Source organism: Aulonocara sp. 'chitande type north' Nkhata Bay, linkage group LG19 (genome assembly GCF_057382095.1).
Source record: "Aulonocara sp. 'chitande type north' Nkhata Bay isolate Kocher_YH1m ecotype deep benthic linkage group LG19, A_spYH_male_GT1.1, whole genome shotgun sequence".
NCBI lineage: Eukaryota > Metazoa > Chordata > Actinopteri > Cichliformes > Cichlidae > Aulonocara > Aulonocara sp. 'chitande type north' Nkhata Bay.
In genome coordinates, this window is record NC_141362.1 from 12,836,365 (window position 1) to 12,864,073 (window position 27,709).

General features: G+C 44.1%; 1 protein-coding gene across 6 annotated transcripts in view; it reads left to right on the forward strand.

Moving 5' to 3' along the window:
- The window catches only part of ralgapa2 (Ral GTPase activating protein catalytic subunit alpha 2), a 95,349-nt gene that overhangs the window by 55,295 nt on the left and 12,345 nt on the right, over positions 1-27,709 (forward strand). For all 6 annotated transcript variants that reach the window (XM_086273756.1, XM_086273750.1, XM_086273755.1 and 3 more), the window contains 8 exons: positions 215-352; positions 4,650-4,827; positions 6,252-7,083; positions 7,685-7,756; positions 8,542-8,665; positions 8,764-8,919; positions 11,558-11,716; positions 13,678-13,805. In XM_086273756.1, the coding sequence (XP_086129882.1) occupies positions 215-352; positions 4,650-4,827; positions 6,252-7,083; positions 7,685-7,756; positions 8,542-8,665; positions 8,764-8,919; positions 11,558-11,716; positions 13,678-13,805 (1,787 nt within the window). The remainder of the gene's footprint in view (positions 1-214; positions 353-4,649; positions 4,828-6,251; positions 7,084-7,684; positions 7,757-8,541; positions 8,666-8,763; positions 8,920-11,557; positions 11,717-13,677; positions 13,806-27,709) is intronic.

The window sequence follows — 27,709 nt, forward strand, 5'->3', positions numbered from 1 at the left end:
GAATGGTGCATTTGCAGAGGAATGTTTCTACTGAAGTGATTTGTTTTCTCTTCGACCTCATTCTCCACTGCGTCTTTGATGCTCTCACCTGTTATCCGCTGCCACTCTTTTTTTTTTTTTTGCTTTTTTTTTGCTTTGTTAATAATATATCTTTTATTTGTTAGTGTGTGACTGAAATAAATTAGGAACTTCTCTCTCATTTCTCACACTGTAGTTGATGGTATCGCTTCTGCTTTGCTTGTTGGACTGGTGCATGGCTGTTCCCTTGAGTCTGCTGCTTGAGCCTATCACCATGCCGTCACTGGAGGACCACACAGCCCACAAGGCCCCGCTGCTGGACTACATCTACAGGGTGGGTGTCATCAGTGGCAGCCTGGAATAGAGCCACCTTTTACCGATTCATATTCATAGTCTTCTGAACCACACGCAGCTTTTGCAAACAGACACAGCAACTTAAGCTTTGACATCTCCACCCCCACCCCGCCACATGGGCTTGCCACTTTAATTAGACTCACCTCTACCATGACCTTTTGACTATGCATCATTTAACATTATTGTAGCACAAAGGCGTAGAAGTGTCCACAGCAGCTTACACTCGTGACTGGCATTTAGCATATGTACGAAACCCTGACAACTGTTAGGAAACTTCAGGAGTGTTTGTTTCAAGCATGCAAAATATTCCGTATTGGATCTGCTCCTCTGTTTTTGTCCCTCAAACTCTTTATTTTATGGTCTGACCCTGAGGATGAGGGCCAAGCTTCGGGCCCAAATGAATGAGGTATTATTCATTCCCTCCTGTCTGGGCAGATGCGGTCAACAGCAGATCTTTGTAAGGATGTCACCCCTGATAAGAAATGGTCCAATTATTCAAACGGGACCCTTTGTCCACTTGATAAGCTCAGGCTATAAATGCTTGTCCTGGAGATTTGAATGGAATATGTCTTAATATGAGAGAGACTGCAGCTGCTATGAAAGCAAAGACAATTAAGCATGATTGGTTGTCTATCAGTGCACAAAAAGCACAGTCCCTCTGGCTTTCATTCAAGGTGTGATGATATTAATGTGATATCAACGCTGAAATCTATATGTTTCCACTGTCACATTGGCTGCTAATTATTCTGTATACCAGGCAGAGAATAGAAAACATCTTCCCTTTATTCCATCACTACCCACGTTCCCTGACAGGTTGTTTCATGCCTCATTTTCCTTTAATTACAAATTTATATTTAACGCTCAAGCGCCCAAGCTATTTTAGTGACCACAATTTTTCCCCCATCCTGGCTCCATTTTCTGTTTAGATTTTCTAAAATATTCTAATCAATTTAATTATATCGTTTTTATTCAGACATCGGTTAGCAGAGATTCGCTGGAAAGTCTTGCAATGTAGTGATTAGAAGTGGAAAATTAATATAAATGTACAAAAAAAGACATATTTCCACTGTCTTTGTCACAACAGCAGAGCAAAAACTGCTAAAAGTTTATAGAAAAATTTCTTATGACTGAAAGCATCACAGCTACACATTTAAAAATACGACTTGAGTCATAAATGACTCCACTTGGGCACTTAACAATGTGTCCTTTGCCGACCAATCAAATGCAAGCAGAGACCATGTTTACAGCTAATGAATGGCTTCCATGCTTCCTGGGATGCAGACAAAAGTGAAAAAAGTTGGTACGGTTGACTAACGGCGAGCACATAGCTGTAAAAAGCAACATTGCACTAGACCATGTCGGTTCACTGGAGATCTGCTCAGGCTTCTCCATCTGCTCCCTGTGCCTGCCTCAGCAGCCAGCTGCACCGCGTGTGTGTGTGCGTGCAAGAGAGACAGCAAAGATAGGTACATCCGTGTTTTATTATTTGATTTATTTGTGTACATAGTGTGCTCACATCTCCATGCACCATGTGCCCTTCTAACTACTGTGTTACCTTCCAGGAACTGTTGCTATGCAAATTGCAGTCAATTTGTTGTCAAGCACAGTCGTGGGTTTGCCCCCCCCCCCCCTTTCTACATCTCCACAGAGGAAGTTCTTTGGGGCTTTGGTGTAGCAGCTGTTTGGTTCACATCTTTTCAGCATCAAGCCTCAAATCCCTCCCCCTACGCACCCAGAGGTCTGCTTGATGGAATCATCCACATACTGTCTACATTGCCCCACACAATACTGTTTCACATGGCAGGGCCAGCGTCTCACAGCCAAGTGTGTGTGCGCTGAATGGGATTAGCCTTTGCATGGCTTTACCCAAGTTGCTCCACTCTGAATAAGAGGCGCCCTCCTCTACATACATTAGGCATATGTTCTACCCCCTTACCTTTGCTCAGATTATACACTATACAGGTGTGTTTGTCTGTGTACTCGGATATGTATATGTGGCTAAGCATGCGTGTTTGTGGTGGGAGCTGAGCACAAGGATAAAGTCTTAATTAAATCAAACAGTGTAAACCTGTTCAGTGGCTGTAATCAACTGCCCCAGTGCGCCTTATCTAGCACTGCCAACGGATGCTCTGCCATCTGTTATGTAGATCGATACACTCACACATCACAGAAGAAATGGATTAGTGGCTATAAAGACCCTCTTTTCTTCCCTTTTCTCCCTCTCTCCCCCTTTTTGCCTTATGATGTAAATAGACCATATATTCCCCATTCACGTTCTCCTGCGTCGTGCACAGTCACGACAGACACTGCTGCATATTTTCTTACCAGACTTCAACCTTCTAGTACTATGAGTGAGTGGGGGGGAGGGTAAACATACATCGAATATCAATATTTAATAAAATGAATTAAAATCTGGGAATACTGTAAACAAGGTGGCTCGTCTTATTCACCAGCATCCTCAGATAACCTTAGCTAAGCAAATTTTTAATTAAATTGATTCAACTGAAAAACGTCCAACACTAGACACACTTCAGCGGGATTTATGGTCCAGCAGAGGAAAGTGTTCGCTGTCCGTTCCAGTCTGGGGACTGCCTGCAGTCCGCTCTGATGTCAAATGGAGGCGGTTTACAAAGTTTAGGGTACAGCCGGTCTGTGGGCCACTCTTACTTGTACTGCTGATGGTCCACTAGGCAGCTGCAGAGGAGAGCAAAGTTAAAACATGCAAAGAGCTGAAGTAAATCCAAGTGTTAAAAACAAGAGTCTCTACTGCAGCCACTGTCTGTGCTCCCATTCCCGGGAACTCTGCTGTCATTCTCCTCTATTCCAGCCCACTTGTCAACATTAAAAAGACACTTTTGTCAGCTGTGCTCAGTCAGGATCTTTGAGGACTGCACAGGAGCACATGTTGCATTTCCCTCTTCAAACTCAAATGTGTAGATGGACACATTAGCAGGACCATAAATTATGCTTTATCTTGACCAAGTTGTCTCCAAATTCAAAGCACGCTAATGGCTCAGTCACACGAGTGAAAGTAGGACAGCGACCTCCTTTTTCAGCAACCAATTGCAAGTTTTGGTGACTAAATGGTTGCCTGGAGTGAGGTTGGTGTTGCTCACACTCGCAAGTCATCTGATAGGAGGCAACCTTGTTGCAAACAGTTGCAGTCTGATTTAGACTGACCCCAATCACTACCATAAATCACTACACTGTTTATGTAGACAGATTGCTGACATGTTGCCATCAGTATGAATGAGTCAATGAGCAAAACTTAAGGAGTCTTGACTCAACTAACTGCCAGCTGCCTGTAATCTGGTTATACTGGATGTGATGGACCGAGCAGTGAAGGAAACTTAGGCACAGGTTAAAGTCCAAAAAAAAGATTTTTTATTTAACCCAAAAAACATAATTGGTTAACTCATGCAAAAAGAATCAAAATCTTGGGCCCATAAAAGAGGTCAAAATAACAAAACTCTACTCAAAGTTGACAACACAACTGATAACTCAAACTGACCTAACTTAATGAGACAAAGGGGAAACTTAAATAGTGGCTGATCAGCCCACAAATTTGTAGTCTTCCTTTAAAGCTCGCTCCGCCCCTTTTCCACCTCTTGGCTCCTTAATCAAGGGACTGGAACAGCTGCAACTAAGGTAACTCAGAAAACAAAAATTTAATCATACATAACAGTGTAAACTAAAATGTGCGCACTTATTTTAGAATGCAGTGTTATGTGGATATGTGAATGAATTCTAAACCAAAACCAGTTATTTATTGTCCTGTAAATAAATTCCTATATTTAAAGAAAGAAATGTGAATGCAATGTTACTTATAAGCCTCTGCACTAACATGGTGGGTATTACCACTGTGTGGCTGTAAGTGCAGCCATCACACTGGAGCAGGAAGGTTGCTGAGCACAAATGTAATAGTTAAATATCAATTTATGTTAAATGAGAACTTCTGTCTACGTAGATGGCAATAAATGTGATTTTCAGCAATCTGTTGCAGTTAATTGCTGAATTCTAAGAAATATAAAACTGTTGGCATGTAGTTGCCGACTGCAGTCTCTTATCTTATCTGATTAAAGAGGTATGACTGAAGTTTGACTTTGAGGACATAATTTGCAGTTTGAAAAAGGTGATTCCAGTAATGTTGTGAGTTAAATGTAGTAATATTATGGTATTGCGGGGTGTTTGGGGTGTCTCTACTAAGTACTGTAGCAAAACAACCCATGCATGCCAAATAATCACTACATTTTTGCTCTTCCGCTCTCATTCCTCAGGTGCTGCACTGCTGTGTGGCTGGGTCCAACCTGCACACCCAGCAGAGCCACTATCTGCTCACCCTGTCTGACTTGTCCAGTGACTATGACCTCATGCTGGGTCAGGTTAAGCGTTGCGAGCCAACCCCGTCACAGACACCCACCATGGACTTAGGCAACCTACTCACTGTGGCTGAGGGTAAGGGCAGGAAAATGTCATTTCCTAAATCTGAATCTGTTTTGAGAAAGATCGCACTGCATAAAAAGGTTAAGTGTTAATTGTTATATAGTATGTGTTAGTATGTACATAGGTTTACATAGGAGGGTTAAAAGCCAGTTAGTACTTGATGCCAGCTGCTGCATCGTAATGTTTTGGATACTGCTGCCAGCTCTATATTTTATAGTTCCTACATTATAGCTCCCAGAATATGGAGCCAAACTCTCTACCCTGTCTGCCCCCACCCTCCCACCCCCACAAAAAAATCATCCAAAACAGGTTACAGGTAAAAGCAAACTCTAAGTAGGCCATCCATTTAGAGCCTCTCCATTAAATGTCAATATCTTATTAAAAGTATAAAAAGGAAATCAACCATCACAGGGAATGGAATGTTCACATTAGTACTCAGCCCTAAGAGAAGACCCATTATGGGGTTTAGATTTAAAAAAAAAAAAATCTTTTTTGTGACCTTGTGATTCCATTAGGCAACATATTTCTCTTTCTCTCTCGCGTCCTCAACTTCTAAAAAGTCCTCAAAGTCCAAATACACAATGTGAATGTCTCCTGAAACAATGTAAGAAATTCAAACAGAAGCTTTTGTCTTGAAAATTTCATCACACCTCTGCTTTTGTTCAATTCTTCTTTTTTTTTTTTCTGGTGCACAGCTGCACAGCTGCACAGAGTCTTGGTTGAAATAACAAAACACTATCAAAAGGGCAAACCAAAGAGTGCCGGCCTAGTTATATTCATGCCCTCACCTCATATTGATCAAGTCACATCAAAGGGCCAGTGCATCTCTAATGCAGCTTGGCCTGCTTTCTAAAGAGCTTTCTCCACTTTGATGGGGGATGATGGTATTGATAGCACTGTCACAATGCAAGAGTGCATCTTCTTGTTTTTCCTACATCCCTGCAGAATAAAGCACGGCATGCCTTTCACTTGGGAGTAAAAACCTGTACATTTACATAAATGCAATCTGCAAAGTACAATTCTATTCAGAAGTCTGCAAAGATGGTGGTTCTCATTAGCACTTGGCCAGTCTCAATGGTTGTCCATTGTAAGAAGACTCAATGGGCTTTTCAAAGTTGTCTCTTATGATTAGATGCTACCTACTTAGAGGTGTGCTAGCTAAGCTATTGTGAGAAATGAATAAAGTAGCCCTATTAGTAATCATGAATCAGATTTGGGTTTGTGTAAAAGGAGCTAATAAAGAGTGTAACATGTCGACACACAAATGTGGAGCTTTTTAAATATTGTTAAAGTCTACATTGAACATATTATAAAAGACAGCCCTGAGTGCAGCTGTATTCTAAACCCATTGGTCATTTTTACTATTGATCATGTGTTACACTTGCTTGCTTGTATTTTTTTTTTTTTTCATCCTCCCATCCTTTTTCTCCCACCAGAAAAGCGTCGCCGAAACATGGAGCTGATCCCGCTGACGGCACGGATGGTCATGACACACCTTGTGAACCATTTGGGCCATCATCCCCTGAGCGGCGGCCCCGCTCTCCTCCACAGCCTCGTGAGCGAAAATCATGACAACCCATACGTGGAGTCGTCCGAGCTGTCCTCCGAGGTCTTCAAAAGCCCCAACCTGCAGCTTTTTGTCTTCAACGACAGCACGCTGGTGTCCTACCTGCAAATCCCTGCCGAGACTCCCACCGTTGGAGAGTCCCTGCACACTTCCTCCCAAGTACGCGTCATTGTCCGGGACATCTCGGGCAAGTACTCGTGGGATGGTGCCATCCTCTACTGCACCGCACATGAAGACTTTGATGTGGGAGCCTTTAAACCAGTTGACCCTTCCCTTTCTGCAGCCACTGCAGTCAGCCACAGCAGCAACCCGCCCCCCTCCCCAGTAGCAGGACCGCACAAGCGTCATTGCTCAGGCTCCGATTGCCTCTCAAACTCTTGCGAGGAGGATGAGTTTGATGTTCTCGATAAGCTTTTGGAGGACCTCGGACACAGCAGCCCAGAATGTCTTCCCCAGCCACGACTTAAGCTTAACCAGCCGGCCGCATCACCACACGGAATGAACCTAGAGCAAGAGAACGCCATCCTGGAAGCCATTCATCGTCAGACTCAGCAGGAGGAGGAGCAAGTGAGGAGGTGGGAGGCTGATGTAAGCTTTCGGGCTGACTGCCAGAGCGAACCGTCCCACCAGGAACCAAAAGCTCCTTTTTACTTCTGCCGGCTGCTGCTTAATGATCTTGGGATGAACTCTTGGGATCGCAGGTATTACAGACAGACTGCAAATAGCCTGCTCTTTACTGAAAGAAACAAATAGAGGAAAGTGGGGTTTTAAGAGAAGTCAGACAGGGGTCTGTTACTTATTGGTCACTAGTCTAAAAACAAACACACATTAAATGCAGGCAATCAGAGAGAAAGAACAAGACACATCCTCTTGTTAAGTCTGACACAAAGTCACTTTCTTCATCTTCAAAGTAACTCAGCTGTTGGCTTGTTACTCAAAGAGAGAGAGGATGAATTTAAAGGCACATTGGAGTCCGCAGTGTCTTAATCTCCTCTCCACAGGATAAGAGTGCCCAGCTGTTTTCACTAAGGTCTAGCTTGCAGAGCCTCATCTTTGCTGTTCTGCCCCGTAAATTAAAAGCTTACACCTCTTAATGGTGATGGTGTAACATGCACACTACAAGAGGAGATTGTGGCTTGCACCTGTGCCTGTTTTTTTTGGTCCTTGGTCATCAGATCTGCAAAACACAACTTTGGTTTAACACTTATTTTCTTTGTGATGATTTAAGCCGCTGATGGCAGTTTTAGTTTCAGATTAAAATCCTCATGTCTAATCTAATCAAGACTTGTTGTTGTTCAACAGGAAAAGCTTCCATTTGCTGAAGAAAAACTCTAAACTCTTACGGGAACTGAAGAACTTGGACTCCAGGCAGTGGTAAAGTTCACTTGGGAGTTTTGTATCATCTTGTGATGATTTAGCACGTCATGATAAGCAGTGTTGTCTGTAATGTATTGTGTTTTCCTGATCGCCCATAAACATGTTTCTGAATGAGTGGAATTAACTCTTTGCATGTCCTGCGAGCCCTCCAGTTTTTCAAGACTGCAGTGCTCCCTTACTCCTCCATGAATTTGCTAATCTGTGCCAACTCCTGCTGAGCACAACCCTGGAAGTCTCCCTCCATCACTCTCTCCGTCCTGTTCTCATCGTTCTTACTGGACTCTCGTAGTCCGATCAATTAGTGCTCTACACATTGCTAATGACAGGAGGTTATAAAATAATGCCCTCAGAAGTGGACCGTTTTCTCCCAGACGGTAGACCTGGTTGGACAATAACAACCTGTGCGCAATCATGCAAAGTCTCCTAAATGCACTCCAGCACAATGTACTGCCATGGCAACAGGGAAAGTAGGATGGGGGGGCTTTGCTGCCATTCTTCTTCTTCTTTTTTTTTTTTTTTAACATGATGTTAAAGCTGATGGATAGATAGCAGACGGGTTTTTGGAGATAAACATTTTTTTCCCCCCTCTGTGCTTGAGATTTTTATTCAGCAGTTCAATTACACAATTTACCTTGATAAGCGAGGTGTAATCCAAGCATTTCATCCAGAGTAGCTCAAGTAGTTAAAGGCTTTTCAAGTTGTGTTACAACTGTTAAACTGGTTAGTGTAGCTGTTGTTCTTTTAATGCTGGCTGCTTTTTATTTTTTGTTGTTGTTCTGTAGCCGAGAGACGCACAAGATTGCTGTGTTCTACATTGGAGAAGGCCAAGAAGACAAGTGCTCCATTTTGTCTAACAGCACAGGAAGCCAGGACTATGAAGACTTTGTATCTGGACTGGGATGGGAGGTGCAAACCACGACTTTAAATCAAATCTTTGCATTCATATTTGCACAAAGTTGTACAGCCTCACTCAGAAAAGAGTAACTTTTGCTTGTACATTTCAGGTGGACCTAGCCACGCACTGTGGCTTTATGGGCGGGCTCCAGAGGAATGGCAGCACAGGTCTAACGGCTCCTTATTATGCTACCTCCACTGTGGAAGTTATTTTCCACGTCTCAACGCGTATGCCATCTGATTCTGATGACTGCCTCACCAAAAAGGTTAAAAAAAAGCTCGTATTGACTATTCGCACATCTGGATTGTCTGTATTGAATTACTTGCACACCTTAAGTTCTAAGTGCATTAGAAAAAGAAGAATGTACTGCAGTGAAATGGCTACACAGCCATGCCTGCCCAGAGCAGTATGTTGTTGCAGCCTTCAGCTCTGTGTTAAGCTGTGATCAGGAGGTGTGACTCCAGAGTGTGGGCATTGATTAGTGACCCTGGCCAGGAAGGCCTGAGGAGTAGAGAATCGCAGGCGCGTGAGTGAAGAGAGGGCATGTGCTGCTGTGGTAATGACTATGATTCTGCTAGCCCCTGCCCCCCTCCCTGTGTGCTGTGACCAGGGCCTGGATTCAGCCATTAGCTCTCCCTGCTAGGGCAGGCGCCGGCCGGATGCCGGCAGGATCCTTTTATCCAATTCCTGCTGCCGCCACAGGAGCGATCGATTTGGTTCTGCAGTGGGATTCTGAGCTGTAGTGCAGCAGTAGCAGTTAGCAGAAAGAAATGAGCCGCAAGGCCCCTGCCCGTGCTGCCAATCTTCTCATACAGTACCCTGCTGAGGAGGGAAATTCATCAGGCTCTCCTCATATCCAGCCACACTCCAGCCCTCAACAGACATCCCCCTCTCCATTTCACAAATAATCGCCTACTCATTCCAAACCCATCCTGGAACTGTGTTTAGTGGCCACGGAAATTAGTCTGAGGAAAGATTTTGTCTCGGTTTGTCCAGAGTGTGGCGCTGGAGGGGTGCCCGTGCCCAAAGCAGAGTGTGCTGCCACTCCGCTCTCATTCAGTTTCGCCGGGAACTTCTGTAATTGCTCGTGCTCACCTCGCACAGATCTCCACACCAGCTACAGGTCCAAGAGAAATTTGCAGGCTGGGCCGCTTGCGCCGATGTTTCAGAAAACGATGGGAAGGTAAAGAGAAGAGAAAGTGGTATGAAAAAATTGGAATGAGAAACAGGCTTTGTCTGTGTCTAAGTACGATGTTACTCTGTCAATTTAAAAATAACACTTTTAGTCCAGCAGTCACCCACTTTACTTGCTGTAACCATAGAGGCATACTGTAGGGGAGAGACGGATGGGGTAGCTCTCGCTGAGTAGATTGCCTGTTTGAAGCTGATGGAAGGGGGGGGGAAAGCTAAACCTAAAAGAAAAGACGGAAAACCATGAATTCCTCAATCCAATTGTGGGTTTTAAGGCACTGCAGGCTGTAGCAGCAGCAGCAGCAGCTGGCTTCAGTAATGCATTTATAGAAATGACCTGCAGGGTTGGGGTCAGGCCATGTAGACGATGTGGATGTGTGTGAAAGTGAGGGAGATGGACGGGTGCCTTAGCCGTCCCAGTTACCCTCGGGCGCTACGTCTTAACTAGGTTGCTGCAGGTTGTTTTCATTAGGATGCTCTTGTCTTCTGGATCCTTTGGGTGGCAGTTTCCATGTATGTGAACCCCACTGGTTGGGTGGAAGGTCAAGGTGGGCTAATTGGACAAGAGCCTTTGACTTGAATCACATTTTATTAAAGAAGTCTCAAACATTTGGATGTGATTAACAAGGGGATAAATGGGTTGGTGCAGAAGATGATTGACTAGAGCATAAGCATCCTCATTAAACTTGTCATTCAGCTAATCCAAATGCTACTATCTTAACCCAAATTAACATCCCACTGCTGATTGTCTGCAGCAAATGCATATTCAACATTTTCTCTGAAATTGTCCCAGTGACTGACCTGGCTGGTACCTGCTGATCCTTGGACAGACAGACTGAACTGGCGAGCTCCAGTAATCAGCATGCCGTGGATTTGTTTAAGATTAGCGTATTACCATAATTAAGGGCTTATAATAGAATGTGCTAATTGCATTTTTGGTGGCGAGGGCATGTTTCTTAATGGCTCATTAGGCCAACAGTACATTGGCAGATGTTTTCTTCTGAGTAGAGACTCACTTTTCAGTGTCTATGATACTCTGGAAAATGGAAGGACTGCTTGATTCGACATCACTGGACCACCAGCTAATAAATGATCTACACTTGTCATCAGAGAATGTAACGTTGCTACTCCCATCTATTTTACTTTGAAAAGGGGAAAGCTGTTTACCTTTTTTCTTCTTTTTTTTTTTTAAACTAGCATCAGTCAATTTCCTGTCATTTAAGCAAATCTTCTTGTCCTGCCCAGTTTCATTTGTGGTTGTGAACAGAGTGGAAATGGGAAGCAATTTAACCTCTGATGGGGTAGGTTAATTGGATTTGAATTATTTGGTTTTAAAATGCTCAATTTTGTCCATTTTATGTTTGCTATTTGAATTTGTAATGAAAAAGCTATAATAGGAGACTAAACCAGAGCCAGGCTACGATTTAGACCATTGTTTTCAAACAAATTTTGCGATCACCTGCTCCAGAAACAGTTGCTCCCAAGATGCACTAGAAAATAATATTGTCAGTCATCCTCTTCTAAAAAGATTTTTAACCTCAGTCCGCTCCTCGATCTCCTGGAGGCAGTGTGGGTTTTAAGTGCAGAGCGGATAAAACCCAGTTAGAAGCCCTAATCCATCCAAATTTGTGTTCCTGTCTAGTTCCCCAAAGCAGTGAAAATTATATTCGCTCACTAAGCTGTTGATTAGACTAATTTTGTTTGTTTGGCAGCTGCGTCACCTGGGAAACGATGAGGTGCACATAGTGTGGTCCGAGCACACCAGGGACTACCGGCGCGGCATCATCCCAACTGACTTTGGAGATGTGCTGATAGTCATCTACCCAATGAAGAAACACATGTATTTCATCCAGATCATGAAGAAACCACAGGTAAATGGCAGTGCCGAGTGGAATATTTAGGTTATAGACCACTGCAGATGTTTTAGCTTTTTAGGTGTAATGATCATTTACGGGAGGTTTTACTTTTTAAGCATGCAGGTTTACTGTCATGTCTTAAGGGCACCTAAACAAAGTGGTAGCAGGTTAATTCTACCTGTTACCTGCTGTAACAAGTCAGCATACAGCATGGCACTGCATTAATTTCCTGTCTGTGTTCATTAGATAATGCAGACCCTCGTCCTTCTGTTGTGTTCAGACTTTGCTCTGAATTTCATACCTTCTTTCCCTTGTTGTGGTTTCTGTCTGAAGGCTCTCAGGTCTTTCCTCCAGCGATGCATTATTACCCACACTGTGGGTATGTGCTTTCAGAGATGGTTACTGGCCTTTGTTGGCTTGCTTTCATCTTGGTTACTCCATAGTGCTGCACTCGATGTGTGGCCTCCTGGAGGACCGTGAAATTACTTTGTCCAGGATGACTGGATTCAGATGTTCAGATATATCCACACATTATAAAAGTGCATAGTGCAAAATTTGTAAAGCAGTATTTTTCTTTTCTTTCCAGTAAGTTATCTTGAGAGAGATAATCGGGAAATGGATCATGTAAAATGATGTTGTAGTTTAAGCCTAACTTGAAGAAACACGTTATGTTCTTATTCTTCCATTGTTTTTTATAACAGTCATAGGAGGAGGGGAAATTCATTCAGACTGTATTTGTTTCTTTCATTGTTTTTTAGTGTGAATGATCATAGTGCCAATTTATTGCCGTCTCTGTTTGCATCATAGTCATTGCTCTAATGGAGTTCTGGTTTTGTCTGTGTAAACAGAAAACTAGCGAGGCCATCCTCGTCACTGAAAGCTCCACGTTTTGACTTTGTTAAATGTCAAAATTCAACACAGCAGTTCACTAGATGCAAAACTTTATTCACTGCTGAGAGCACATTAGTTATCAAAAAGAAATTTAAATCGTTTTCCTGGAACTCTCAATTGCTGTTAAGAAAACCCACAAAACTGCTTTTATCATTCATGAGTCATACACTAGTCGACTTCCATCCATATGTTTTCCTCAGTGCTACTCCAGGCCCACTCATGTTCATGGAGGGCCTATTCCAGATAACCTCTGAAAACACTAACCCTTTGTGCAGGAAGCTTTTATTTCAGTTTTTCTGTCGGGGAGCTGCACAAAGAGGAATTGGAATGAAGCTGAAAAACTACAGTTGTTAAAGATCATAATTTAAAAAAAGAGTTTCTGCCACAGGAAGCCTTTTTCATTGGGTGAAGGTCAGAAGAAGAGCTGCCGCTGCAGTGCCGAGGCCAATCGTGAAAAAATAAACATTTTTATCGGAGAGTTCCTCTAAATTAAAAAACATGTAAAACCATCTACTCAGATGTCTGATACTGGAGTATTTATAGTATAACTTCAGGTTTCCATCACACGATTTAGCTAATTATTCTGTATCACTGGTGTTATACATTATTTTGTTGTTTAATTTGGCTGGTCGAGTGCCAAGTTGAGGACAGCAGGGCCTTTGGAAAGACTTTGACGTTCACGTCAACTTCCAGGTCAGTGACTATTGAGCTTCAGTGATTAAGGGCCCCCTTCCAATATGCATGAACAGACGCGTACACACACACACACGCTATTCTTGAAATTCATTCTGCCCCTTTGTATTAAATAGCTCAATATGAGGGCATTGTATAGTATTGATTGTCATTTTAATTTCATTTACCTAACATTGATTCGCATAAGATATGTGTGGTTGTCATGCAGAGTTAGGCAAAATCCAATTTCAACTTGAACCCTTCCCCTAAACAGATGGAGGGTTTTTTGTTTTGTTTTTAAACAAAAAATGTGTCTCTTAAGTACTTGCACATGCAAAAACAGGATCCGCACTAAAATTTGAGTTTTATTATCGACTTGTCTAATTTCTTTGTTTCTTTCTTGACTTCCTCAGGTTCCCTTCTTTGGCCCTCTGTTTAATGGCGCTATCGTCACTGGAATGCTGCTGCCAAGTTTAGTACGGGCTACCTGTATCAATGCCAGCAGAGCTGTCAAGTCCCGGCTGACTCTCTACCAGAGCTTGTATCCTTTTTTCCTCAAGGCTTCTGCTTTACTTCCTCTCTCACACAGGTACAGCTCCTCAGATGAGTGTGACACTTTTAAAAGATGAGGCAGTGGTTACTCAGAGAGCTCAGACTGCTAAGTTTATTAGCAACGATTTTGAAATATTTCAATTAGATGTAAATAAAACATCACTGAGATTAAATTTCCAACATGACAAGCCACCACATTGGAGTGGATTCACTGGAACATGTGGTGTGCTTTCCATGTTAGCCAAAGTACACAGCTGAGTGCAGACACTGATCTTTATGAGCTACCTGATTTACATACAACTATTAGGCCTAGGCTGTTTCACAGCCTGGAGCAACACGGGAGGTTGCGGGGCTGTTTTGGGTAAGAGAACAGATAATGTGTCATCATCTATCACTACCGTTTTATGGCGGACGAGAAGAACCAAAATAAAAGCCCCATCAACAAATGTATACAAGTGCATACACTCACACACTGCTCTCATCCCTACACCCATCCATCCAACTGTGTGCCGTTAAGAGCCTGACTCCAGCTGTAGTTGTCAGTTGGTTTAAAGAGAGTGTAATTACCAGTGGAGATGAATTAGCATGTGAATACCAGCAGCACAGAGTCGAGGGAGGGGTGGGAGGGTGAGATTGGGGGGGCAGAGTTGGGATGGCCCCTGGAGGGGGAAACCTGATCTCCCTTAACGTCCCGCTCCTACTCGGACAGCGTGTGCGCCACCGCCTCACCAGAACCACACTGCCCCTCTGGCAGTTGCTATAGAAACCTCTCCCAAGGAGGTTTTATTTGGATTGAGGATGTATGCATAATTTCTAAACTTGTTTTCAGACTCTGTGTGGATGACTATTACTCACAAAGGGCTTTTGGTCTGTCATCGTGCTGCACCGCTCACAGTGTAGGGTGTGTGCAAGTATGTGTGTGTCTGTATGCATTTCACAGTGCATCACATAGCTTGGCCCCCCCCACCCCAATATTGGGCCTTGTCTGAAAGTCCCCGGGGGTATCCTGAGTGACAGATGTCTGTTACCCGACGCCAAGTGAATTAGCCCAGTGTGATTCTCAGTGCCAGAGGGGGGCCGTCCACAGGCCTGCCTGGCTCTGGAAGCCTGAGGGACTGGGGAAGCCGAAGGGATTTTTGTTTTTTGTGTTTTTTTTTTAAAAGGGGGGTGGTGCTGCTGCAGTAAGAGGGCCGTACTGGGACACTAAAGCCTCACCTGGCATTCCTTAGCACAGAATCAGTTCAGCACAAAGGCATGATCTATGAGAGGAGATAAGCGCTGCCTCTGGAGTTCTGGCACCGATCGGCTGCCAGGCCTCGCACACTCCACCAGAGGAGATGAATGAAAGTGCCAGGCGGAGCACACGGCCAAAATGAGTATCTGCATGTCTGCCTAGCCAGAGAGCTCGTGAGCACAGAGGCAAAACTTTAAGCTAATGAATGTTTGGTGCTGTATGAAAAGTGACAACTTGAGATTTGATATTTTAAGAGAACGTCAGAGCGCACTGGTGCAACGTCCCGCAGTGGTTTTGATCGTAAAAGAAACAGTGCGTTGGTAGCCAGGTGGAGTTGCTCTTTCAGATGCTTTGATTTCAACATTGCTTTTACTGTTACGCCACTCCAGCCTTTTGCATTTTTCCCTCTCCGGTCGTTTCAGTTCTTCCATCTTCTCAGGATATTGCAGCCCTTTATCTTTCACAGGTTGGAACAATGACCTGAAACTCTTTTTTTTTTTTTTTTTTTGATGAAAATCCTCATCCTTAGTTTACCCCTTCACAATGCCTTTACAATTCACAGCCTGCTCTCTGCCTGTGAGGCCACTCTCCAAGGTAATTAGTTGAATATTTCTTCAAAGAGAAGCTATATAACCCCTGTGTGTCCAGATAAAAGGCCAGTATGGCTCTGCAGCCCCCTCTCTCGCGCCGTCACAGGGATCTAGAGGACTCCAGCAGTCTGCTGCAACGCTCACAGAATCTCTCGAGCTAATAGGATTTGATATTGAAAAATGACCACCAGCAACATTTTCTGAAAATACACACAGATGGGCTACAGGAGTGTTTTTCAAAAGGATACTACCTCTTGGCAGCTTTCTGTCTTTCTCATATGGCTTTGCTCTCTCGTCCTTTTTCTGCCCACATGATTTTGTCAAATCTGTGCAGTTGCATATGCCTTGTCGTGTCACGTACAGCCATCGGTGTCATTTGCGATTTGTGTCATTTTCCTCTGCCAGGACACAACCTTGGCCTCATAGGCAACATATCACAAGACTCTCACAGACAACTCATAATGTATCATTTATTATTTATATGGCTGATAGGAAATGCAGCTGCTCTGGCTTTGTGTTCTAAGTGTATTGTTGGCCATTCGCGGCTGCATTTTGAATACTTGAGACCACAAAATGTTCAATCAAAAACAACTTTGAATTAAATGTAACCACATTTGTTTTTACAGACTTCTGTGAAACATGGATGTTAATCGGGCCCTCCCTTGCAAATGTAAGAAGCTTAAAACCAAAAACAGCAATTAGTTTGTTAGTGACACGTGGACCAAACCTGCCACTGCACTGCCTGCTGCCATTTACTGTATGAGAAAGATCCTTCATACTGTCAGTATAGAATAATGTCGTCATCCAGAAGGTGGGATTCATTTCACTCTTCAACAAGCACTTGAGTTTGATGTGCCATCCATCACTCTTTGTGATGGGGTATTGTTAAAGGTGAAGTGTGTGTGTGTCTGTGTGTGGGGTGATGGCAAGTTACTAATAGGTGAGACAATGCAAAACTGACCTTGATTCAGAGGCATAGCCTTCCTATTGGACAGAATCAATAGCTTTTGCACACTGCCCTTAGTCCCCATCCTTTGCTCTGACACACAAGTAAACACACACACAGATCCATCTCCAGGCAGCGATCAATAACCATAATCTGTTTCTGCCCATCGCCAGTCATGCGAGCCAGGCTTTTAGGTAGCGTGTGTGTGCATGTGTGTGTGTGTGTGTGCGCAGCAGCAGGAAGAGGAGAGGAAGGCTTGATCCTTTCAGTGGAACCCAAAAAGCTGCTTAACTCTGTCATGTTCCCTCACAGGCTCATGTGAGCATATCTGCAGTCCCCCAGCTCCACTGCTGGAAACAAGATGTACATCTTTGCAACGGCTGTATGCTGAAAACACAATGGATATGATATTCTGCATGCACTGCTTTTGTGTGCCGTTTCTGCATCCCCACACGCCGTCATAATTAGTACAGTCGCCGCATTGACCGTGACACATTCTCACACCCCTTCTGAGCAAGTTATTGTCCCGGTCTCATCGCGTCTTTGTCTCACGACAGCATGTTCTTTTGTATACTGTAAGATTCTTCACCTAGCGGAGATGAAAGTGCGCCTGTATGCATGATAGGGTGTCATGAATAGGATCTGCCATGTTAGTGTTGTCTCTCATGAATTATTTAGCATCGTTGATAGGTCTAATTTGCCAGCTGTTGTGCCATAACTGTTGGCAGACTCATGGATAATACTCAGCAGTCTATATCACTATGGAGCACAGTGCTTGACTGGGCACAGTGAGACGCCAAGCTAGTCATTATAAGCTGGATTCATGTAATGGTCTGAGCTGATGTGAGTATAGCCAACTTCCTGTTCACTGGAAGCGGGGCTGACCAACTAAAAGTAATTTGTAATCTGCAGTAACTTTTGCAGCGGGAGTTGGACAGCTTGACTTGTTGCATGATTTATGACAAGTGATTGTCAGCATATTGTTATTACTGGATGCGAACCGTTTAGTCGGAGGCGGTTGGCTGCTGTTGGATGAGTAGGTAGCTGGAGTTGGGTGAGGGGCTAGTTTGGACTTAAAGTGTCCCTGCTTGGAGTTGGCAGGGCTAAGTTTGGGCGGAGGCTGGCATTGGCTTTGATAGGGTGGTTGAGAGTTTACACATTATTTCAGGGGGCTGCAAAGAGAGGAGGGGGCTCTCCCCAACTGAATGTTTTAACCTAATCCCATTATCAGTGTAGCGCACTGCCTCCCATCTCTTCCCCCTTCTTATCCCTGCTCCCTCCCACTCCTCTCTCCAGCTGACCAGCTGTTCCTGCCGGGACTCACGACAATGTCCGATGTGTTCAGATCACTGAGTACCCCCCTCCTAATAAACACACACACATGAACAGAGCGCAGTCCATGCACGACCAAAGCAATTGCCAAGCCCATTGCTGGAGCCGAGAAGGCCTAGAGGAGGAGGGTGTTGGTTGGGGAAGAAGGGGTGTAGCTTTGGGGGTTTGGAGGGGGCAAGCACAGGCCTGTCAAACAGAGAGCCCTGACTCAGGAGGCAGCCCAGCTCGGATGGCATATGGCGTCTAGCTTCATACAACATGCAAAAGTATTCTCTCTCTTCACCCCCTCTCATCTACTCCCCCTCCCCATCTCCCTCTCCCTGCTGCTAATGCAGAATGACTCATAGCATTACTCATTTTTTTCCTGCCCCCCCAACACACATTAGTTCCTCCTCCTCTTGCCACCCAGCCTGTAACAAAAGGCGTACACTGTGCGGCACCCACACCCTGAAAGCCCTGGGGGCCTAGCACAGCCTACACTCTGGGGTCTGAGCTTCATGGGGGCCGCCCCCTTTTAAACACAGGTAGAGCAGGCATGGAACCAGACAGCCAACAGCAGGGCCCCAGAGCCCCGCCTGTCAGAGCGTACACACACTGCTGGTGTCAGAACTGCCTGTTGGTGTATATCAGTTTGTGTTTGTATATACAGCTAGCTTTGCACTCTTGTGCTTCGGGGCTTTAAAATCATCACGCTTGGTGTCCTGCATTTGTTCATCTTTGTCTCTCCCTGCAACCTTTGTGACGTCTTGCTGGTCTCACTGATATTTTTCCACATTTTGATTGATATTTAATTACCATGTATAAAAGTCTATTTCTTATCAGGATTTTTTCAGTTGCTTTCATTTATTTACTTTTTTGCGCAGTGTTTATCAAATAAAAAGCCGTGGTGTTTTCAGGTATCAGTGGTGGAAAACTGCGTAGCCTAGTGTAACCCAAAGAATGTCACGCTCTGTGTATTTTTAAACTTGAACCCCCACCCTCATGCCCTCCTCCCCCGTCCGTCTGTTATGCGTTCGTGTCTGACATCTGTCTGTTTGTTAGCGGCAAAGTGAGAGCCGGTTTTATGCGGGATCACCTTCCCTGTCTCTTCTCCATCTCGGCGTTGTGGAATGGGTTAGGAATGCCAAAAAGACCATTACAGTTGTGTGAAGGATTCTGTGTACTTTTTGGCAGCTCTTTGGACTAAATTAGTATTATTTTCTGGTCAATATATTTGAATTCCAGTACAAGGGATTTTTCCTTGTGTGGTGTATAAAAAGTGCCACATTCTGAATGTCAGATGGTAAAAATGGAAGAAAAACTCTGTATTTGAAATGATTTGACTATTAGATAACTGGAAAATGATTTGAAGTCTATTTCTTTGTCTTTGTCATTTTAAAATATCTTTCTACTACTGTGTGCTTCTAGAGAAAAGCCTCCCAGTTCTCCTAATGTGCTTAATAGCAGAAATTCCCACAGATTGAACCATCAAAGAGGACAACATGGTCCTCCTCCCTCTTATTATAGTTTGCATATGCTTGATCATGTAGGACTAAAGTCCTCATCTCAAATAGGCTACTATATGTAAGGGAATGGCCCTCCGAGCCAAAAAGAAGCGCAAATATTCTCACAAAATATCACGCATAGAAACATTGATGCAATCACCGTCTCACTAATAACGCACAGGATGCGTAGTCAGGATGCTGTGACCCCGGTCGCATGATTGGACCTATTACGAGCTACACTGAGACATGTTCATTGTGATTGATGTGTGCCGCTGCTAGCTTGGGTGTAAAAACCTGTGTCTGCTTTATGTGATTAGCATCCAGCTAGCCACTCCATCTGTTACCCCTAGCCCTGTTTAATTAATGAACTTTCTTTTTCCACCCCACAGCCAGGCAGTGCAACACTAAAGCAAAAGCTGTTAGTCCTCTCAGGTTATCCAAATGGATGCGTGTTCTTGCTCCCCCTCCCCTCAACCCACCTCCACTCAACCCACCCACCCACTCTCAATGGGTGCGTTCTCATTGATTAGTTATGTTTTGTTCCCCCCCCCCCCCCCCCTCTTTTGTTTCAGGGTTCTTGAAGGGAGGGTTAATGAGCTTTCCTGGCAAGCTTTAGTGCTTGGAATCTGGGGATAAATGGGAATAATTTTGTTGTTTTTTGTTTTGTTTTTTGTGATGGACTTGGCAGAGATGTGAAGCCTCGTGCCACCGTGTCAGTCTGTGTGAGTGTGTGTTTGTTTGGGTGTGTATGAATGGGTTGCGGCGGGGTGCGTTGCATTTCATCCCTGCTGGTCCATCATTCGTCTTCAGAAGCCGGGAATCTGGAACACTCTTTAACAGTTGGCTCTGTCACTATTCATCTTCCAACCATCTCAGCAAAACTCTTGTCCTGTCCTCCTTTTACCACCAAGTAGTCCTCTCTTTTTTCATTTACGTCCCTTCTTCCTTCCATGTCTCGTGAACAGCCTTTTGTCCAGCTAAAGCTGCCCTCTTTTGTTTGTGCGGCCTTTTTTATCCTTGTGCTAATCGGCATGGTCGTGTGCCTGAGTTGGACCCCATCTTTCACGCTCAGCTCTCCTTTGTTTGACACACCGCCCCTGATAAGAATCCCAATTCTAGGGCCTCTCTGATATTGAAATCCAACAGCGGCGTAGAAAGAGCCTTCAATCATCTATTATCTGTGCTCCAGTGATTACCATTCAATCTCCCTGGGTCCAGGCTCCTCATCACCGGCCCCAGAGCTGAGGCCGTCCCCTGAAAGAACCTGCATCCCTTAACGTCTGTGTCACATTGAGCATAGCCATAGATATTTCTGACACCGTCTTGAGACAGCCACGCATCGAGCGCTGCTGGGAAATGTCAGCAAAATGTCACTCATCATTCTCCACTGGAATCTCTCGTTCTCTGATCTGGCATGGGGGTTTTGGAGACTCTTGTGAAGATACCTTGTGACATTATTGGCGGCCTTTGTCCCTAAATGGCCATTAATTTTTCAGTTCCCTTTTTTTGTTCAGACACCAGAATTGCTCTTTTTTTTTTTTTTTCCATAAGGCTGCATTGCTTTTAATGTTGCAGACTTAATTGGCTGTTTTAGGAAGGAATTGCTTGATTATTTATAAGTTGCACATTAATGCCTCTTTAAATGGTTCAAAGGCAGTGTGTGCTCTTCCGCTGGCCTGTGGCCATTATTCTCTTTCAGAGGATGTCCTTGTGCCTTGCAGCATTTGCATTTTTGCACTAAATGGAATGTTCTGCATTGACAGACAGGCAAGGGAAACAAAGCAATAACAAAAACAAAACATTTAACTGTGCATCACTGTGCATCGTCTGCTTCTTCTTAGAGGAGCAGCCTTTGATGTGTTAATACTGATAGTCTGTATTTCATTGTCAAGTGGTGGCTGTGGCTGAAAGGGAAGCGGTGAGAAATATTGGCCAAATCTTCCTTTGCGTCTCCACTGCAACAGGCTGTAATAGAGTTTGATGTCGAACAGAAAGAAGGTTTTGTTGGTTGTAAAAGCACGCGGAACACATTTTGGGTGGTGGGATCTCCTTTAAAAATACCGTATAACTTTAAAGCACCATTCCTACTGTGCATGGTTAGCATTGCTTTTTTTCATCATTTTCCTGTTTGCTCTTGTTTTGTGTTCAAACATCCACTTACCTAATTCTGTGTTTAAATACACAGCAGCGCTTGGTACCTTTTTGTTTAATGTAGCGTACACATCTTCATTAGTTATGTATATCTTCTAATTACTATTGATGAGACTCTAGCTGATTTGGGTACAAATCTATAGCTTTTCATATTCTAATGAGTGTTATTTACCCTCAGATCTCCAAGCCAGGGGGCTTTGTGCAGGCAGATATAGCCCGCACTGCTCTAGCTACACCCACTTGTTTTTGTATCTGCCGACTCTGACAAAATCCAGTTTCCATCCCCCCACATCATCACCCGTCTGTGTGGATGTATAGCACTTCCCGCTCCTCCATCTGTTTTTGTCCACCCATGAAAAGGTCCATTATAATCTGCAGGATGCACAGTGGACGTACTGCAAACTCCACTTCAGCCAATCAAGACGCAGCTCTGAACTCGCGCCGTGAATCCAAGGGGCACGAACGCCACCCCCGAGTTCGTTTTGATTATGTGCGGTCTCTGCCAGAGATCTTCAGTTGAACAAGTTTTTATACCAACATTGTCTCCATCGTCCCTTTTCCCTATAAAAGCTTCCACTGTGAATGGAGCTCTGTGCATGCCCACTGGATGATGGCAGGCTCCTGATTAACCCTGGAGTGACTAGCTAATGTCATTGAAGGAGAGCCACCTGGCTGTGAGACTGTACAGTCAGCTGCCACTGAAGGACCAGAATAGGAGACGACCAGGTGTTGGGCTCCAGCCCCCCTAATTGTTGCCATGTAATAGCCTGCTTGACTGCACAATATAGCCCAGGGGCGAGGATTAGGAAAAAGCTGTTGCCATCGTAGAAGTCTATTTTCTTTTTTCCTAAGGTTTTGTGTGCGACTTTCTTTTTAAGTGCGTACATCTATAATTCTTCCTTCGCTGTCCTCCTCCTGAGGTTATCCACCATTCCAGGTTTTGTCCTTGCACATTACAGAATCTGGATATTTACTGTAAATGTGCACAACTACAAAGTTGCTTTTCAGATTGTGATGGGATAGAAAAATGTTTCATGTCCATGAGATTAACTGGCACAAACTTGACAGACTTTTTAGTTATCATGCATCAAAAAGTATGTGCATCATGTACTTGACAGTTTAGTATTTTCTTTCTTTAATAATTGGCCCGACAGTCCAGATCTCATAACTCATTCTAGCAGCGGTGGCATTGATTAAACTATGCCCCTAGTCACAATAATGAACCTGTTCTGCCAGTGCTTTTACCGCAGATGTGATCATATGTAACCTAGTGCTAATCATTAGCATTCTCCCTAAATGCCAGGCATTTTGCATGAGGCCAGGCAGCCTAATTGGTCCAATGAACCTTTCACAGAGGGGGCAATGGAGGAGCAAGAGACTTTATGTGTAGGATGCCTCGGCCGGGAGGCAGAAAGGGATGCTTGGCATTAACGCATCACGCGTCTTCTGACGCACATACCGCAAGCATCATTAAAATTGCAGAAGCCTCTGTTCATTTTGTTTTAATATTTCATCAGTGCTTGTCTGAGCTGTGTGATCGCAGGGTGAAAATCAGAGTCATTTGGCATGACCCGGCGTTGGCACATTTCTCTGACAATTTAAGTGTCAGGTTGGTTTTGCAGATGTGTCAAATAGATTATAGAACATCAGGGTACTTTGATTACTGCTGTGCTTTGAGGTGTGTGTACAGGTGGGCAGAAACCGTGTGAGCGTGATAATCATCGTGCTACAAATTTCATCATGAAAGTTGGAAGAGAGAAGAGGCTAAAGCCCTCATATGGATTTCAGCATGCCCTTCCCTGTTTAATCTTTGACTTTTTATTAAAAGTTCAAATTGAGATCAGATAGATGCTTTTTGCTTCCTCTCTCTCTTGAACAATTTCAGGAACTGAGGGGAAAATATGACAGATATTTACCTCAGATAGCTCACAGGATGCCCACCTTTGTCCTGACCTAATAACATTTCCAGAGGGTGCAGACATTCGTGACACTCTGGCCATCGTTGCTAACAAAGGAGACCTTCCAAGAAAACTCTCACCCAGCCACTCAGAGCTGTATCTGTTAATCTTCATCCCTATCAGCCTTTTGTAGCTCATCTTATTATGACTTTCTGTTAATACACAGTGGAGGCCTGTGTGACTGTCTGGCTATAATGGGTCTGTGTTTGATTAATCATGTCGATCCTTTGTGCTTCACATCTAAGGCTGCTGTGTTAGGACTCATCAATGCAGGCCAGAGTCCTTTGAAAAAGAGATTGGTTACAGACTCGGCTCATCTGAATACACAAGGCTAGCAGGCTTTGATGGCAGTCATGTTAAACAAACCATGTGCCAACAAATTATGATGTCACCAGGTATCTTGGAGCTAACCCACGTCTCTGGTGTGTGAGGATGACTTGTTGCACTGCCATTTATATTCTGTGAAACCCTGGCAATCAGTCAGTTCGAACATAGTTTAGGGGTCAACATTGACCTTAGTGTAGGTGCTGCTCTTATGATTTGTTTTGCAGCGGAAATCGATTTTTAGTGGCCCCCAGAGGAACGGTGGGTTGCCGGAGACTTGAGAAAATGGGTGTCTGCTTCCTCCAGTCAGCTTGTAAATAACCCAGTCATGCCAGCTAGCAGACATCTGATTTTGTCTGCAGCTTTGGCGAACCCGTGTGAAATCACTGACGGGCAGTGATGATGTCACAGGTTAGGAGTGATGTCACAGCCATAACTCCCCACCCTGCTGTCCGAATGCCAGATGGACGGTAGAGAGGTGTGGAGGTTGGAGCTTAGAAAGCTCTCGCTGTGGGAAACGTGCCCCTCAGGAGGTGTCATTAACCTTGGCTTACTGTTTGACCTGACTCCTCTGGGGCCTCAGAGTTCCAATTTCTTGGACCCACTAATTGGGCTACTTGTTAAAACTCTCTGAAACCAGCTATTCCTCTTGAGCTTCTTATGTTTTGCAAGTCCACACTCACCCAGAAAGTGGACCCACAAACAGCATAATAACGCATCTGTGACACATTCAGACGTTTTCTGCAGCCACAGCTGTTTAATGAGACACCAGGGTCTGAGTAGCTGATATATAAAGTGGGAGATGGACACACATATACGCTATACCATACACATTTTCACTTTATCCACCTTAATCTGTTGTTCCTTCCCATGCTGCCATTATTCCTGCAGCCAGCCTTAGTGGCACATTCACTCTCTCTGTCCCCTTTTCTCCCTGTGTCTTTCCATCTAAATGTCTGTCTTCCTCCCCGTTTTCCCATAATCACCTCACACCTCTGAGGGCCTCTGCTGAGACGAGCTTCACACCTCAGCCCTCGCTGTGACAACAGGTACCGCTGGCACTCAACGCCGGGCCTCTCTCCAATCAACACCTGCTCGCCTTTATCTCTCTTTCTTGCCTTCCTCTTTACCATCTTTCCTCCTCCCTTTTTCCCTCCTTGCCACCTTCTTCTTTCTCCATAGTCATAGCCCTTATTTGTGATGTTCAACCAGTAGTTTGCCCTGTGCCCCTGCCTTTCTGCCTCTTGTGTCCTCTTCTGTATCAAGTGACAGGTTGTCCATATGCAGTAATCAGTTTGTCTATATCAATGCCTCCTGGAGATGGCACTGTAATTCCTTCATGATTTGAACCTGTTCATGTTGCTCCGGCTTGTATTCATTACTGCATTTGGTGTCAACAGCTTGTATCAAAGTGAGTCTTATTGTCCGCTTTTGATAGCAGTCATCATTTCCTCTTAGCTCGCCACCAAAGCAGGGACTAAACCTTCTAATTAATCCACAGGATTGGACCCTATCCGCGTGCTATCCAGTGATGTTGCTGTGAATGTGCATTTGATACGAGGAGGTGGTTTACTGTGTCTTTGAATGAAAAGCATGGCGGCCACATCTGCTTTTTTTATACTGTTTGTACCCAGACCCCCCCCCCCCCCCCCCAAACATCCTTTTCCTCTTAACAGCCCAATTATGTGACTGCTGGGAGTCAATGGCACTGTGAGCTACTCCTCAGCTCCTCTCCTCACCAAGGTCAAGCTGATTGGTCCAGGTTAATGGGCAGATGTGGGGCTAAGAGAGGAGGGGGGTCAAGCACCTAGAGGCACCCTTCACCTCATCTCTAAACTGTCCCTCTTCACTACAAGAGCCCCTTTTTGCCACCAGTGCTTTTACAAACAGGATTAACCTTGGCTGCTGCTGTGGAGACTTAAGCAGTAGGTTTGTCCGCACGCATGGCAAAAATATTTTTGAATAGGTATTTGATTATTTCCCCTTTTTGTTTTTGTGTTTTTTAGGTGAAACCCTGGATTCATAAAATCAGTGAAGTGTCATATGTCAGGATCATGTCATGGTTGGAGAGTTGTTGTTTTTCATTAGCACAGAGAGACTAAATCTCAAAGTTCTGATGTCTGGAATAATTTAAGTTTATCCACTATTTCTTGGCGCACTCGTCTTTTTTTGTCTCTCTTTCTGTTGCGAAAACTTCCTTATTAGATGACGACAATTCAAGCTTCCGGAGGAGCGCTGTTTGAAACCCGATTAATGCACCTTTGACAAAAGGAGAGGAGGAAGTCGCCCGCCCTGCTCATATCATCCAACTTCCGTCACTTAGAAGTGGATAGAAATGGAGCTTAAGCAGTGAAATGTCAGTATGGGGTGTCTTAAGACCCTTATAATGCTGCTTTGCCTAATCTGGGCCTCGACCCCCTACCCTGCCTTATCAGCAGATTAGCTGTGTGTGCCTGTCTCAATCAGTTCAGTTTAAAAGAGAGCAGAACAATAAAATGTTCAAATAGGAAATAGAAGACAAAAAAAAGAATAAAACAACCAATTGTCATCTGGACACAGAGAAGAACCCGTGTAGCTCTCTACGAATGCAAAGCTGGTCATCAACTCGTTAAAAAAGGGATGGTGAAGAAACACAAGCTAAATGTGTACTGCAGAGTTCAGTATTGTGTCTGAACTCTATGAAATATAATGAAGCATTGTAACAAAATCCTGTAATGAAAAATGAGGGATATTTAATGTCGTGACACAAATTAAGAGCAGGATCACATGGGAGAAATCAGAAATTGACGAACGTGTTTACACTGGATATCAACCATACCCCCCAGAGCTAACTACACTGAAGGAGATCCTTAAAGATGTCCCTGTTATTGATTAGTGTATTTACAACACAGATGTTGTTTCCTTTTTACAAAGATGTTTATGGTTTAATAGAAATAAAATAAGCTTTCAGCAGGAGCATTCAGTCACACCAGGTCTGAACCGGTCATGCTGCTGAAATCCCCATACATGGTTAGTACAGCTAATGATTATTTGGACTGTATATAAAAGATGGACATAGCCATGATGACTTACGTCAGTGTATGTAGTGCTGTTTGAAACCTCAAGCTGAGCACTTTGGAAGTTTCATTCTTGTTTTTTGTTTGGAAACCGGACGAGGAGGAGAAACTGAGGTTATAGCTCACTGACACAGTGGCAATATTGTCGGTTTAACAGTATTCAGAGACCAACATGTTCAGAATCGGTGTCATTTGATAAGATCGGGAGCGTATGTAGTCCAAGTGCTCAAAGTCTTCTTCTAGACTTCTTTTTGCAACCCTGCTGGCCTTTAAAAGGAATCCAGATTTAATACATAAGCATTGGCCTCACATTTTCAAATCCTTAAGCTGCTCCTATCTTTTATGTCATCTAACCCCAAGGTGTCTACCGTTATTTGGTCTTCATCAGGCAAAAGCAGAGTTTATCTTTTTGTCTTGTACTGTAATGCTCTCAGAATTGCAGACCTAACATTAGCAGCCTCCAGTGGTCAAACAGGTTCTCTGTGGTCTTCTGACCCTTACTGTCTGATTACTGTTAATGATGCAGGTGAAAGACGCGTTTAGAATCCAGAACATTTGCTTGTTTATTTTGCCTCAGTGATACCTTTTTACTAAAGGACTACTTCCTGAAGCCATGATGCATAATGATCCTTGAAGGCCGTGTGCTTGAGTGTTCAAAGGTTTTGTGTATTTGAAAGATGCTTAGTGTGTGTTGGAGGCCGGTGGTGTGGTGTGACCACTTTTGCCATAGGAACACAAAGATTCGGATTGGGATGGTCAGGATGCTCCTCTCTAGAGACGCACAGGTTCAGAGGTCAGCTTAGAGCTCAAGCTCTTCT